A 15,618-nucleotide genomic window follows, 5' to 3' on the forward strand; every position below is an offset into this window, starting at 1 on the left:
GGTATTTTACACTGACTGCGCATCTATACTTGGGCCAGCACATTTCAGATGCTCAGTAGTCACAAGAGGCCAGTGGTTACCATACTGGAAAGCACAGGTCTAGAATAATCTCAACTTCTTTTTTTGTAAAACACTGAAACACCCAAAGCACTGCAAGTTTTCTGTTAGGGAAGCAAAATAACTATACTGTTAGAATCACTGGCAATGTTACCATATATTCCTAAAATAAAATCACATCGGCCTGTTATTTCAAATTACGTAAAACCCGTCTTCCAGAAGAACTCGACCAAATGCCAAAGTTGTTATGATCTGCCCCACTTCCTAAACAAGGGAAACTGAGACCCCAACGAGCACCAGGGCCTTCCATCAGCTCCTGACAGAGAAGGGGGGCTCCTGGATTTTGTTTCCCCTTTGTGACGACACGACATGGGACTGGGTTTCTAATTTGACTCTGTTCATTTAATGAATGATCTCAAAGAAGAAAGAAAAATCAATGATCGCTTTAGGAAATGTAGTCCAGGGTGGGGGTGGTGGGGGCATTTCCAAACCTCAGTCATAATGCAGATCCCTGTCTAACAGGTGGTCATTGTTTTGTTTTGTTTTGTTTCCCCCTATTACGGGCACTCTGGTCTCCTGCCTACTCCATGCAAGATGGCTCTCACTTTCAAGAGAGTTCCCCAAGGGAGGGTCCCAAGATCAGGGGCTGGTAATGGGCCCCACCACAAAGCTACTCTGCTGGCTTTTGTTTGGAACAACAGAGCTCCCATGATACCTCACTCTTGCTGAAAATATTGGTAATATGGGAGCATGAACACAGCTGTATGTAAATTACAGACACAAACATATTAGATCTGCATATATATGGAATATAAACATACTAATAGCTCATTTACATACACAGTTTGATGCACTGACCTGCATGCAGAGGTGAGTTTAAGTTCCAAGGTATTTCTCTAAAATTTTACGAAAAGAAATGCTCGGAGAGAGAGATCCAAGATGGCTGATCACTAACAGCTCGGGATTGTAGCTCCCACTGAAAGCGCAAAGAATGAGAGGACGCCACACCTTCACATGAATTCTTGTTGCTCACGCACCAGGAGATTCCCAGCGGAGGAGCCCCACGGGTCGCCAGCGCGACTCTTGTGACCGGCGAGGCGGTTTTGCCGGCGCCTTGGAGCGACGGTTCTTGGTGCAGAGTCGGAAAAGCACCATCAATCTTAACGCCGCTGATTTGGTCGGTGCAGTGGGTTGCTCAGATTTCGGCGCTGAGAATCAGTAAGTTGGACGTCCACTCAGAAACCTAATTACAAAGACGGTGAATCCAAAGACCACAGATGGATAAATTTATAACGAAGGGAGGAAAGCGGCCAAGAAAGGCTGAGAATGCCCAAGATCAGAACGCCTCTCCCTCAGCGGGGGATCACAGTTCCTCATCAGCAACGGAACAAGGCTTGATGGAGAACGAGTGTGTTCCAATTACAGAAGCAGGCTTCAAAATGTGGATAATGAGAAACTTCTGTGAATTAAAAGAACTTGTTTTAACCCAATCTAAAGCAACTAAGAACTTTGAAAAAAGATTTGACGAAATGTTAACAAGAATACACAATTTAGAGAGGAATATAAGTGAATTGATGGAGCTGAAAAACACAATAGGAGAACTTCGTGAAGTATGCACAAGTTTTAACAGCCGAATTGATCAAGCAGAAGAAAGGATATCAGAGGTCGAAGACCAACTCAATGAAATAAAACAAGAAGACAAGATTAGAGAAAAAAGGATACAAAGGAACGAGCAAAGTCTCCAAGAAATATGGGACTATGTGAAAAGACCTAATCTACGCTTGATAGGTGTACCTGAATGTGACGAAGAGAATGAATCCAAGCTGGAAAATACGCTTCAGGACATTATTCAGGAAAATTTTCCCAGCCTAGTAAGGCAGGATAATATTCAACTCCAGGTAATACAGAGAACACCACAGAGATATTCCTCAAGAAGAGCAACTCCAAGGCACATAATCGTCAGATTCACCAGGGTTGAAATGAAGGAGAAAATACTAAGGGCAGCCAGAGAGAAAGGTCAGGTTACCCACAAAGGGAAGCCTATCAGACTTACAGCAGATCTCTCAGCAGAAACCCTACAAGCCAGAAGAGAGTGGGGGCCAATATTCAACATCCTTAAAGAAAAGAACTTTCAACCCAGAATTTCACATCCAGCCAAACTAAGCTTCACATGTGAAGGAAAAATAAAGTTTTTTGTGAATAAGCAAGCACTCAGAGATTTCATCACCACCAGGCCTGCTTTACAAGAGCTTCTGAAAGAACCACTACACATATGAAAGGAACAAACAGTATCAGCCCTTCTAAAAAAATTATCAAAAAGAACATCAATATAATGAAGAATTTACATCAACTAATGGACAAAATAGCCAGCTAATGGCAGTATTAAACTCACATATATTATTATTAATTCTAAATTTAAATTGACTAAATCCCCCAATCCAAAGACAGGCAATTTGAATAAAAAACTAAAACCCATCAGTATGCTGCATCCAGATCCATCTCACATTCGAGGATACACAAAGACTCCAAACAAGGGATGGAGAAAGATTTACCAACCAAACAGAGAGCTAAAATAAATAAATAAAAAGCAGAAGTTACAATTAAGCAACAAAGATCAAAAGAAGCAAAGAAGGACATTATATAATGATAAAAGGATCAATGCAACAACAAGAAGAGCTAAAGATCCTAAATATATATGCACCCAATACAGGAATACCCAGACATACAAGACTTATAAAGAGACTTAGACTCCCACATAATAATAGTGGGAGACTTCAACATTAATATTAGACAGATCAATGAGACAGAAAATTAACAAGGATATTCAGGACTTGAACTCAGATCTGGAACAAGTAAATGTAATTAACATTTATAGAACTCTGCACTTTAAATATACAAAATATACACTCTTATCAGTACCACATCATATTAACTTAGAAGTTTAAAAGAAATCTTGGTTGGCTCCTTGTTTGCTATTTTCTTCCCTCATTTTCTTTCATGTCTCCATTATTAAGGACAATTATAGGCATACCCATATTTAGACTGCATTCTAGCCCGGGCAATAAAGCAATACCCCCATCCTCTCTCCTTCTTCCTCTTTCTCTTTCTTCCTCTTCTTTATTCTTTAAAAAAAAAAAAAAAAAAAAAAAAAAAAAGAAATGCTCAACTAACTGGTAACCCAGGCTGAGACTTCTGTTCCCCCGACCCCCACATATTATGTCCCCAGAAATAAGTCTTCTTCATCCTCATTTGTGATGTTTGAGATGGTATGAAGGAGAAACCTCAAAAAGGGATGTTAGATTTTATTACTATTTTTAAGAGACAGAGTCTTGCTCTGACATTTAGGCTGCAGTGGTGTGATCATAGCTCACTGTAACATAGAACTCCTGGGCTCAAATAATCCTCCTGCCTTGGCCTCCCAAGTAGGTCAGACTACAGGTAATGTGTCACCATGCCCAGCTAATTTTGAAAATATCTTTTTGTAGAGATAGGGTTCTCACTATGTTGCCCAGGCTGGTCTTGAACTCTTGATTTCAAGCAATCCTGCTGCCTCAGCCTCCCAAAGAGTTGGGATTATGGACGTGAGCCACTATGTCCAGCCAGATCTCACTTCTATAGGAAAAATAAATCAATATAGGATAATTTTCAGTTGAAAAGATGTATATACATATGAAGATGGAGACCTACTAAAACATCTGTTACAACAGCATACAGTCAGACAGAATCTACATTTTCAAAATGTTTTCATAAACTTTATTTTTTAGAGCAATTTTAGGTTCACAGCAAAACAGGGCAGAAGGTACAGGGATTTCCCATATAGACGGGTCTTTGAATTTTTTAGCTGATTTTGAAAAATAGGGAGAAAAGCAATCAGCATTTTGTGCTCACTACATTAAACCAGTAACACAGGTCAGGAGAGCTGGGTTCTGGTTCTGTGCCTGATTCTATGAAGGTCTTAGTTTACCTCCGGCAAGCCAACACTCCCTGGGCCTAAGTTTTTCATGGGAAGATGGCTTCCCAAGCACTCGAATTTAGTGTTCAAAAGTATGAACTTTTAAAATGCTGAGGGTTCCAGTAAAATAGTTAAAGAAAAAAAACTAATAATTCAACAAAGTCAAAATATTAACTTATACATATTTGGATAGATAACAAGATCATTACAGGCCCTAATTTTATTATTTAAAATGTTTGCAATAAAACTCTCCAACTGATACTCTCCCTCTCTCTCTTTTCCCCTTGATATGGTTTCTATAAACTCCTGGTTTAAAAAGAAAAAAGGGTCCATTTCTGAGGCTTTGGTTTACTGTACTTACAGTTCCACCAATAAATCATCTCACAATCTGGGCTGGAGAAGCACTGGCCACGGTTTGATTGCTCCAGCCCCAGGTTGCCAGGCAACCCACACCAAGGGGGAAGTCTGAGAACCACTGACAGATAGCCAAGTGGCTGAAACAACAGACTTCTCTCTGTCAAAAATGTGTTTCAGAGAGCCACTTGCCCACCTCTGCTCTCTGCTAAACACTGTATGATTGTAAAATCAAAATCTAAAGGCCACTGTAATAAAAACACACTTCCTGTTCAATTACTAATTGTTCAAAAGCTGTGGGGAGGCTCAGATCCTACAGTGTATGGCAACAGAAATGTGATACTGTAAATGAGATAAAGCCAGCAGCATGCAAGAAACCTGATCTAAATGCAGCTCTATAGCTTCCAGTCAGGGGAGCTGGTGCGTGTAGAAAATCAACTGCCTAAGAAAGCATCAGGAAGAAAATAATGAATGTCAAGATGTTAAAGAAACAAACCAAACAATAACTACAAAGCCAGAGGTCAAGATTACTTAGTAATAAAACCAAGAACATTCTCCATTGTTTTGAAACACAATCCGGAGGCAATGAAAGTTTTCTCTCTCATAGATGGAAAGGTGGAGCAAGGAAGGTCAATGACCCTTGGGAACCACACCCTCTGGCAGTTCCAGCTGGATTCCCTGATGCTTGACTATAAATGGGATTAAAGGAGATAGCAGCACCCTTAGAATAATGCAGGACAATAATGGGTCTGAGAGTTTAATGCAGCATTTAAAATACCTATGGTGCTGTCCCAAGCCAGTAACATTGTGCCAAGCACCAACTCTATGCAGGGTCCTTCCATGAAACCACTGTATTGAAACTGTCGTCTGGGACTCAGGAATCTATTTGGGTATGTGGAAGGGGCCAGCACTGAGTGCACAGTTCTTCATCTCTTTTGTGCCATGGATCCTTTGGCAGTCTAGAAAAGCCTAACCCCTTCTAAAAATGGTTTATGGCCAGGTGCGGTGGCTCACACTTGAAATCCCAGCATTTGGGAGGCCGAGGTAGGTGAATCATGAGGTCAGGAGTTTGACACCAGCCTGACCAACATGGTGAAACCCTGCCTCTACTAAAAATACAAAAATTAACCAGGTGTTGTGGTGCGTGCCTGTAATCCCAGCTACTCAGGAGGCTGAGGCAGCAGAATCGCTTGAACCCAGGTGGCGGAGGTTGCTGTGAGCCAAGATCGTGCCACTGCATTCCAGCCTGGGGTAGAGAGTAAGACTCCATCTCCAAAAAAAAAAAAAAAAAAAAAAAAAAAATGCCTGAAATAAAACGTCAGATTACAAAGGAAACCATTATTCAATTGAAATCCAGTTATTAAAACAATTTTTTTTTTTTTTTGAGCGGAGTTTCACTCTTTTGCCCCAAGCTAGAGTGCAATGGTACCATCTCGGCTAACGGCAACCTCCGCTGCCTGGAATCAAATGATTCTCCTTCCTCAGCCTCCTGAGTAGCTGGGATTACAGGCATGTGCCACCACGCCCAGCTATTTTTGTATTTTTAGTAGAGATGGGGTTTCTCTATGTTGGTCAGGCTGGTCTCAAACTCTGGAACTCAGGTGATCCACCTGCCTCAGCCTCTGAAAGTGCTGGGATTACAAGCGTGAGCCACCGTGCCTGGCTTATTAAAGCATTTAAAAAGGGCCAGGCATGGCGGCTGACTCCTGTAATCCCAGCACTTTGGGGGGCCAAGGTGGGTAGATCGAGACCATCCTGGTCAACATGGTGAAACTCTGTCTCTACTAGAAATACAAAAAAATTACCTGGGCATGGTGGCACGTGCCTGTAATTCCAGCTACCTGGGAGGCTGAGGGGGGAGAATCACTTGTACCAGGGAGTCAGAGGTTGCAGTGATCCCAGATCGCGCCACTACACTCCAGCCTAGTGACAGAGCGAGACGCCATCAAAAAACAAAACAAAACAAAACCAAAAAAGGCTGGGCGCAGTGGCTTATGCCTATAATCCCAGCACTTTGGGAGGCTGAGGCAGGCAGATCACCTGAAGTCAAGAGTTTGAGACCAACCTGGCCAACATAGTGAAACCTCATTTTATTAAAAATTTTAAAAAAGTAGCTGGGCGTGGTGGTGCGTGCCGGTAGTCCCAGCTACTCAGGGATGTTGAGGCAGGAGAAGTGCTTGAACCCAGGAGGTGTTGGTTGCAGTGAGTTAAGATCGTGCCAGTGCACTACAGCCTGGGTGACAGAGAGTCATCTCAGGAAAAAAAAAAAAAATTTAAAAAGTATGCCAGAGTAATGTTAAGTGCTTTATGAACATATTAAATAACAAGATCTAGCAGAGGGTTTTCTTTAGTTCTTGCACGGTTTTTTTGGAGGGGATGGCAGGGGCAGGGGAGCTGCTTTGCTTTATATCATGTGACCTCAGTTGATAACCCTCTGGAGGGCAAGGACAGCAAGTTTTTAATAATTCAATCACCAATGCAATGTGTAGCCTGGCTTCCTGCCTGAAGCTCCCAAGTTAGCCCTCTCCACAACACTAGCCCAGCTCCTATAGAGGCCTGGGTTTCCTTGACTCTCCCAGAGCCCAGAATTGGACCTGGCATATAAGATGTGTAGGACCATATCCGCAAAATGGGATGTATGGACACAAAAGATGTTTTCTTCCTATGTTCTCTTTCCTACATCAGCCTGAGAAGGCACACACTCCTGTGAGGGGATGCAGCCTCTCTTCTTCTACCCCCACCACTGCCCTCCTCTCACTTCACAAAGGCGGCTCCCAATCCTTCGCTCCCACCTGGAAGGCTACTCAGCAGCACTGCTCCAGGGGCACCAAACAAAGGGACAACTTAAAACACTGACACTAGTGCTGACACAGTGCCTAGCTCTGAGGTCAGAATAAGAAAGACTCCGTAAGTCAGAAACTTTCTGATTCTCTGCTTTCAACCAAACACAAGGAGATCCTAGTGGAAGTGTCATCTGATAGATTAAGGAAAATCATGTCCGATGACAAATTATACTTTTGGCATTATTATGGAAAGAGTTCAAATAACTGAGTGATACTGTAACAAAACTATCATTCCCATCTACTTACTCATGTGAACAAGGTTTCTGGGCACTAATGTGTTTTTAAAACCCCATCTACTTTGGGAGGCCGAGGCTGGTGGATCACAAGGTCAAGAGATTGAGACCATCCTGGTCAACATGGTGAAACCCCGTCTCTACTAAAAATACAAAAAAAAATGAGCTGGGCATGGGGGCACGTGCCTGTAGTCCCCGCTACTCAGGAGGCTGAGGCAGGAGAATTGCTTGAACCCAGGAGGCGGAGGTTGCAGTGAGCCGAGATCGCGCCATTGCACTCCAGCCTGGGTAACAAGAGTGAAACTCCGTCTCAAAAAAAAAAAAAAAAAAAACGTCTAACCTGTTTCCAATAAATACTAAGCTAAAATTAAAATGATATCAACAATTACAATATTTTGTTGTTTTCATCAACTATACTCTAGTAATAATTATTATAACTTGAAAAAACTTTTCTAGCACTTAGTTTTATTATTCAAGGAAATAACAATATGTTCATAGATTTCAATACAAATGGCTTTTGTTGCAGGGAAGTACTAAAGGTCACTCTGACACTAGACTTTCAAGCATAAAATGCATCACCTTAGTATAAAGTCCTTGGAGTAGAATGGAAACAAAAATTAAAGGGGGAAAGGATAAGATGTAATACTGAACTGCTTTTAAAAAGAAGCTGGCTGGGTATGGTGGCTCACGCCTGTAATCCTAGCACCATGGGAGGCTGAGGCAGGTGGATCACTTGAGGTCAAGAGTTCAAGACCAGCCTGGCCAACAGGGTGAAACCCTATCTCTACTAAAAATACAAAACTTAGCCAGGCATGGTAGTGCACACCTGTAATCCCAGCTACTCAGGAGGTCGAGGCAGAAGAATCCCTTGAACCCAGGAGACTGAGGTTGCAGGGAGCCAAGATGGTGCCACTGTAGTCAAGCCCAGGCAACAGACCAAGACTGTCTCAAAAAAAAAAAAAAAGCTTACTCACGTATTTTAAAATTAGATGCTAGTTCTTGCTCCTGCTTTCGTCATGTATATATGCCTGTCCTACTTCATCTTCCACCGTAAGTAAAAGCTCTCTGAGGCCTCCCCAGAAGCTACACAGATGCCAGGACCGTGCTTGTACAGCCTGCAGAACTGGGGGCCAATTAAACTTCTTTTCTTTATAAACTACCCAATCTCTGGTGTTTCTTTATAGCAATGCAAGAATGACCTAATACGGAAGACTGGTGCCAGGAGTGGGGTATTGCTATAAAGATACCTGAAAATGTGGAAGCAGCTTTGCAATGGGGTAATGGGCAGATGTTAGAGGAGTTTGGAGGGCTCAGAAGAAGACAGGAAGATGAGGGAAAGTTTGGAACTTTCCTGCTGCAGGGATGGAGCCCTCACACAGATACTCCACTAGGGCAGTGTGGAGGGGAAATGTGAGATTGGAGGGCCCACACAGAGTCCCCACTGGGGTACTGCCTAGTGGAGCTGTGGGAAGGGGCTATTGTCTTCCAGACCCAAGAATGGTAGCTCCATCAGCAGCTTGCACTGCATGCCTGGATAAGCTGCAGGCACTCAACTCCAATTTGCTGAATGCTGCAGGGTGGAACTGCCCAAGGCCTTGGGAGCCCATCCCTCATCAGTGCACCCAGGATGCGGCAAATGGAGTCAAGGACTATTCTGGAGCTTTAAGATTTAATGATTGCCCTGCTGGCTTCAGGACTTGCATAGGGCTCAATGCCCCTTTCTTTTGGCGGATTTCTACCTTTTGGAATGGGAAAGTTTATCCAATGCCTATACCCCCATTGTATCTTGGAAGTAAGTAACTTGTTTTTGATCTTACAGGCTCACAGGTGGTAGGGACTCACCTTGTCCCAGATGAGCCTTAGCCTTTGAGGAATGAGGTGAGACTTTGGGGGACTACTGGTAAGAGATAATTGTAATTTGTAATGTGAGAAGGACATGAGGTTTGTGGGAAGCCAGGAATGGAAATATATAGTTTATTTGTCCCCTCCCAAATCTCATACTGAACTGTAATCCCCAGTCTTGGAGACAGGGCCTGGTGGGAGGTGACTGGATCATGTGGGTGGATTTCTCATGAATGGTTTAAGCACCATCCTCTGGGTGCTGTCCTTGCAACAGTCAGTGAGTTCTTGCAAGATCTGGTTGTTTAAAAGTGTGTGGCAGCCCTATCCCCTTGCTCCTTCTTCCACCAAGTGACGTGGTATCCCGCTTTGCTTTCCACCGTAAGTAAAAGCTCCCTGAGGCCTCCCAAGAAGCTGCACAGATGTTGGTGTCATGCTTGTACAGCCTACAGAACCGTGAGCCAGTTAAACCTCTTTTTTTTTTTTTTTTAAAAAAGATGACAATGGGTATAAATCACTATGGTTTTTTAAAAAGTGATACAACAATTTTGTTTTTAAATGTTAATGTTTGTAATGCTAGAAGTTACATCCTTATGATAAAAAACATGTCAATTTAAATTTGGGAGAGCGTATGTGGCTCAATGCAAAATCCTTTTAGGGGATTCATAGGGATGAAAAAAAAACTTTTTAAACTTCATATTTACCTAAAGGAAGACCCAGAAATTATTTGGGGTACCAAGCATGCTTCCACATCTCAGCTACGTTTAGTCTGGTTTTACCTAACAGAACCAAACTAGGGTCACTGAAAACGCTTTCTTGAACCAAGACAGGCTGTACCATGGAAGATCCTGTAGTATGTAACTGCTGTTCACCAAGGTACAGACTTCTCTTTATTTGAATTCCAAAGCTGCCTATGGCTCTGTTCAAGGACAGTAAAGAGCATAAACTCCTCGGCATGCCAATTAAAGTACTTAGCACCTTCCATTCTGTCACTTCAGCCTGGACTCACATGCCCACACCACACCCAAGCATCTGGACTCCTTTTCACTTATTAATTTTATTTTTTAGTCATCATCTACACATGCAGAGGGGCCAGCCTTGACACCCAGTGGCTGAAGAGAATAATCTTCATGAGCAGGAAATTATAGAGGTGATCTCGGTTATGAACCAAGTGCAGGAGAAGAGAGAGACACAATCGTCTCCCATAATCACCCACCTGGAGCAGGAACCCCACTTTCACACAGAGGTAAAATCTACCCAGCATGTAGATTCTGAGGCTTCAGTTCAGCTCCAGAGGAGACTGTGCTGTGTTAACTGTGTGTGCAATGGACACAGAAGATGAGTGTGTGGCACTTGCCTGTGTCTACCACCCCAGCTCCAGATCCAACTCGAGCCAGGCCCTGCCCGCTTCTCCAAACACATCCTGCACTCTCTGTGTCTCCTCACAGGATAGTTCTGCTATCTGGGAAGCTGCTATTGGGTGGAATGATCTGACTTGGATTCCTGAGTAGTTAACTCACCACTACTGCAGCTCTCAACAAACTTCCTTTCTATCTCACGCCTAGGTCACACCATCATCCTCTGGGCTTCCATTTTTCTGTGTGCCCCATGGAACTTCCCAACTCTACCTAGCACTATGTTCTGGGCATCCAAGTCCACCACTGCCATTAGAACATCACCACCTTGAGGTGGGGAGGTCCTGTTCAGGGCCATGTGGAGGCCTCTGCACATGACAGGTATTTAATAAATGTTTCTTCGATGACATTTCCTATTATCAGTATCTGGGCCTTTCAGAGCCAGAAGGGGCCCAGATACTGATACTTAATTAATACTCTCATTTATTAGAGAGAGGACCAATGATTTTGCCAGGGTAGAGCAACTGGTCCAAGGCACAGATTCAACCAGAAAGTGGGTTTACCAATGCTTTTGTCTTTTCAGCATAAATATGCTAAAGAAAATAATTACTATTGGGTGAGTTTTCCACAGATAGAAGAAGAGCTATCTGAAAGAAGTAGAAGTGAGGGAAGGGTATAAAAAGGAAAAAAAAAAAAAAAAAAAAAAGGGCCAGGCACAGTGGCTCATGCCTGTAATCTCAGCACTTTTGGAGGCCAAGGTGGGTGGATCACTAGGTCAGGAGATAGAGACCATCCTGGCTAACACAGTGAAACCCCGTCTCTACTAAAAACATAAAAAATTAGCCGGGCATGGTGACATGTGCCTGTAGTCCCAGCTACTTGCAAGGCTGAGGCAGGAGAATCACCTGAACCTGGGAGGCAAAGGTTGCAGTGAACTGAGACTGTGCCACCACATTCCAGCCTGGGCAACAGAGCAAGGCTCCACCTGGGCGGGGGGACAGGGGGCGGGAGGAAGGAGGAAGAACCAGAGTTTCTTGTTTGTTGAAAAAAATCACAAACTGAAGAATAACCAGACGCGATGTCAGCACCACTCACACAGGAAACCTCAGGCACGAAACCTCACATGGCAGCACCGCAGCTTTTCTGTTCAGTTAACTTGGGGACAGCCCTGAGTCACGAGATCAGCCTTTACAGCCTTCTTCTTTTTTTTTTTTTTGAGACGGAGTTTCGCCCTTGTTACCCAGGCTGGAGTGCAATGGCGCGATCTCGGCTCACCGCAACCTCCGCCTCCTGGGTTCAAGCAATTCTCCTGCCTCAGCCTCCTGAGTAGCTGGGATTACAGGCACATGCCACCATGCCCAGCTGATTTTTAGTATTTTTAGTAGAGACGAGGTTTCACCATGTTGACCAGGATGGTCTCGATCTCTTGACCTCGTGATCCACCCGTCTCAGCCTCCCAAAGTGCTGGGATTACAGGCTTGAGCCACCGCGCCCGGCCTACAGCCTTCTTCTTAGGCTGGCAGAAGACCAGGCTGCTCTGACCCCAGGCCGGCTGGGATTGGCGGGGCCTCTCAACACAGTCAAGAATGGCTAATGGCAGACAGAAACATTTTGTGGCCTAATAAAGGATCAAAGAAATGTTCCTTACAAAGAGGAAATGAATTATCCACACATCAGGCTCCTTCATGTCTTTTGTTTGTTTGTCTTAGGCCCTTCGGCCTGCTTGGAATAAAATATATTACACTGAGGAAGCATCAAAGAAAACAAAACAACAGTGACATTTAAAGGGAACTCCGTCAGCTATACAGAGCCCCATTTTGGGTTCAGTTCCAACTTCTCCCTGTTCTGTCTCTCCTGGCCATGGGGAGTATTCATCCGAAGCTGACATAAGACTATCAACAAAGGTTTTAACAAGAACCAGACCATTCTCTTCTAATCTTTTCCCCAATCCAAAATGTCAAGAAAAAAACTTGAAAAAATCCTGTAAGAATTTTAAAATATTCCATTATCGTGTCCCTCATACTAGGTATCAAAAACGCACAAATTGCTCCGTCAAATACAACTACGTGATTTCACTTCCATAGTAGAGATCCTATCTTTCCTTTCAGCTAAATTTAATCTGTTCTAAACTCTTGAAAGTTATTGAGTCCTAAAGACATTTATTTTGCTGGTTCTAATAATGCGCATTTATAGGCAATTGTGAGACATGACCATTAAGATTATTGGATGAAGTAATTTGAATTACTAGAAAAACATAATCACTCTTTATTTTTTTTCCAATTAATGAATTTATTTATTTATTTTTGAGATGGAGTCTTGCTCTGTCACCCAGGCCAGACTGCTATGGCACGATCTCTGCCCACTGCAACCTCCACCTCCCAGGTTCAAGCAATTCTCTGCCTCAGCCTCCCGAGTAGCTGGGATTATAGGCGCCCACCACCACAACTGGCTAATTTTTGTATTTCTTTTTAGTAGAGACAGGGTTTCACCATCTTGGCCAGGCTGGTCTTGAACTCCTGACCTAGTGATCCACCTGCCTCAGCCTCCCAAAGTGCTGGGATTATAGGTGTGAGCCACCAGCCCGGGCCTAAAAAACATAGATCACTCTTGACGGATATGAAAGATCAATGGTGTCATTTACCCAGAACTACTTAAGAGGGAACAGTAACATGGCGTGAGAAGCTGCTTCTACCCCGAAGGAGGTACCTTTATAGCTCTACAACCTCTACTCTACGCAGTCTCTGTGTAGCAAAACTAATTTATCTTCCTCATGACATCTACCTGAATTCATCTGATTTAAGTTAATTTGCTTATTTGTCTGTGGTCCCTAGCAGAATGCAAATCCCATGAGAACAGTACATCCATGGTTATTTCTATCCCCACAGTGCCCTGTACACAGTCCGTACTCATTGTTTGTTGAGTGACTGAGGAACAAACAGCAGGAATATATTCTACAGCCAACACTCAAATCTGCAATTTTAGTTCTACATATTGTTCCATTCACAAACCTGTCTCCTTGCACCTTTCCTCCACCTTCAACTTCTCCATGTTAATGGACTTTGGCTCCATTTAGCAGTTAACGATTTAGTGACCCCACTGAGGAGCCAGGAGCTCCAAGAAACGGGAGGCCACCAAGCAGCACAGCACCCAGCAGAGCTGCGTGTCCTCTCCATGTGGAAGTAAATGATAGGCACAGCACACACTTCCTTCCTTTCCAGCCCTTCCTGTATTCCCAGCCCAGTCCAGATTAGATGCCCTTTGGACCAGATGCTCACCCTAGCAAATCCCAACTGATGTCCCCTAGATACCTACTGCCCTCTCACATGCAGTTCTCCTAATAACCTCATACCCCAACCCCCGAGCCCTGCTGCAGCTTTCTCACATTCATATCCAGAGAGCATTCCTTTTAACCCCTTCAGTTACAGGACCAGAAGTTCAGTTTTGTCAACAGTAGCAATGCTGTCTCACCATCTCATCAACCACACCCACCTGGGTTCCCCCATCACAGTGTCAATCACTTGCCAAACTCATCTCCGCCTTATTCTGAGACCTGCAACAAAGTCTCTTTCTAGCTAGCTAAGTCTCTTCCTCCATCCTACCTTTCAGTAGTACACTCAGGAACGTGGAAAACATAGATCATAGATCTAATATTCTGTGTCCATCATGCTTAGTGTTCATTATTCCAACCCAGCCATCTACTGATAGCCATGTCTAAGATGTGAAACTACAGATTTTCCTTATTTACTGCACAGCCTCCATGACCCCCACAACATCCCTCTTTTTGATTGTGTTCCTCAACTCCTCTACCATCTCTGTACTGGTTTCTCATGTTCGATATACAGCCTGGGACTTAACTATTCATTATCTCAACAATGCAGTCAATACTCATTGCCTCGGCTGGGTGCGATGGCTCACACCTGTATTCCCAGCACTTTGGGAGGCCGAGGTGGGTGGATCTCACCCGCCTATGAGTGAGAATATACGGTGTTTGATTTTCTGCTCCTGTGTCAGATTGCTGAGAATGATGGTTTCCAGGTTCATCCATGTCCCTACAGAGGACGTGAACTCATCGTTTTTGATGGCTGTGTAATATTCCATGGTGTATATGTACCACATTTTCCCTATCCAGTCTATCATCGTTGGGCATTTGGGTTGGTTCCAGGTCTTTGCTATTGTAAACAGTGCTGCAATGAACATTCGTGTGCACGTGTCCTTGTAGTAGAATGATTTATAATCCTTTGGATATATACCCAGTAATGGGATTGCTGGGTCAAATGGGATTTCTATTTTTAGGTCCTTGAGGAATCGCCACACTGTCTTCCACAATGGTTGAATTAATTTACATTCCCACCAACAGTGTAAAAGTGTTCCTATTTCTCCACATCCTCTCCAGCATCTGTTGTTTCCAGATTTTTTAATGATCGCCATTCTAACTGGTGTGAGATGGTATCTCAATGTGGTTTTGATTTGCATTTCTCTGATGACCAGTGATGATGAGCATTTTTTCATATGTTTGTTGGCCTCCTGTATGTCTTCTTTTGTAAAGTATCTGTTCATATCCTTCGCCCATTTTTGAATGGGCTTGTTTGTTTTTTTCTTGTAGATCTGCTTTAGTTCTTTGTAAATTCTGGATATCAGCCCCTTGTCAGATGGGTAGGCTGCAAAAATTTTTTCCCATTCTGTTGGTTGCCGATTCAATCTACTGACTGTTTCTTTTGCCGTGCAGAAGCTGTGGAGTTTGATTAGGTCCCATTTGTCTATTTTGGCTTTTGTTGCCATTGCTTTTGGCGTTTTGGTCATGAAGTCCTTGCCTACACCTATGTCTTGAATGGTTTTGCCTAGATTTTCTTCTAGGGTTTTTATGGTGTTAGGTCTGATGTTTAAGTCTTTAGTCCATCTGGAGTTAATTTTGGTGTAAGGTGTCAGGAAGGGGTCCTGTTTCTGCTTTCTGCACATGGCTAGCCACACTCAAATTCTTTTAGCCC

At 43.4% G+C, this 15,618-nt stretch overlaps 1 protein-coding gene across 12 annotated transcripts in view; it reads right to left on the bottom strand.

Annotated features, from left to right (window-relative positions):
* RERE (arginine-glutamic acid dipeptide repeats) overlaps window positions 1-15,618 on the bottom strand; it is a 484,877-nt gene that overhangs the window by 82,584 nt on the left and 386,675 nt on the right. Inside the window, exon 1 of one of the 12 annotated variants that reach the window (XM_074380014.1) lies at window positions 916-1,485. The exons of the other annotated variants lie outside the window; for them this stretch is intronic. Within the exon in view, the coding sequence (XP_074236115.1) occupies window positions 916-921 (6 nt within the window). The 5' untranslated portion in view covers window positions 922-1,485. Of the gene's footprint in view, window positions 1-915; window positions 1,486-15,618 lie in introns of those variants that run through there. 12 annotated transcript variants of the gene reach the window in all.

This window comes from Saimiri boliviensis, chromosome 11 (genome assembly GCF_048565385.1).
Source record: "Saimiri boliviensis isolate mSaiBol1 chromosome 11, mSaiBol1.pri, whole genome shotgun sequence".
NCBI classification, from domain to species: domain Eukaryota; kingdom Metazoa; phylum Chordata; class Mammalia; order Primates; family Cebidae; genus Saimiri; species Saimiri boliviensis.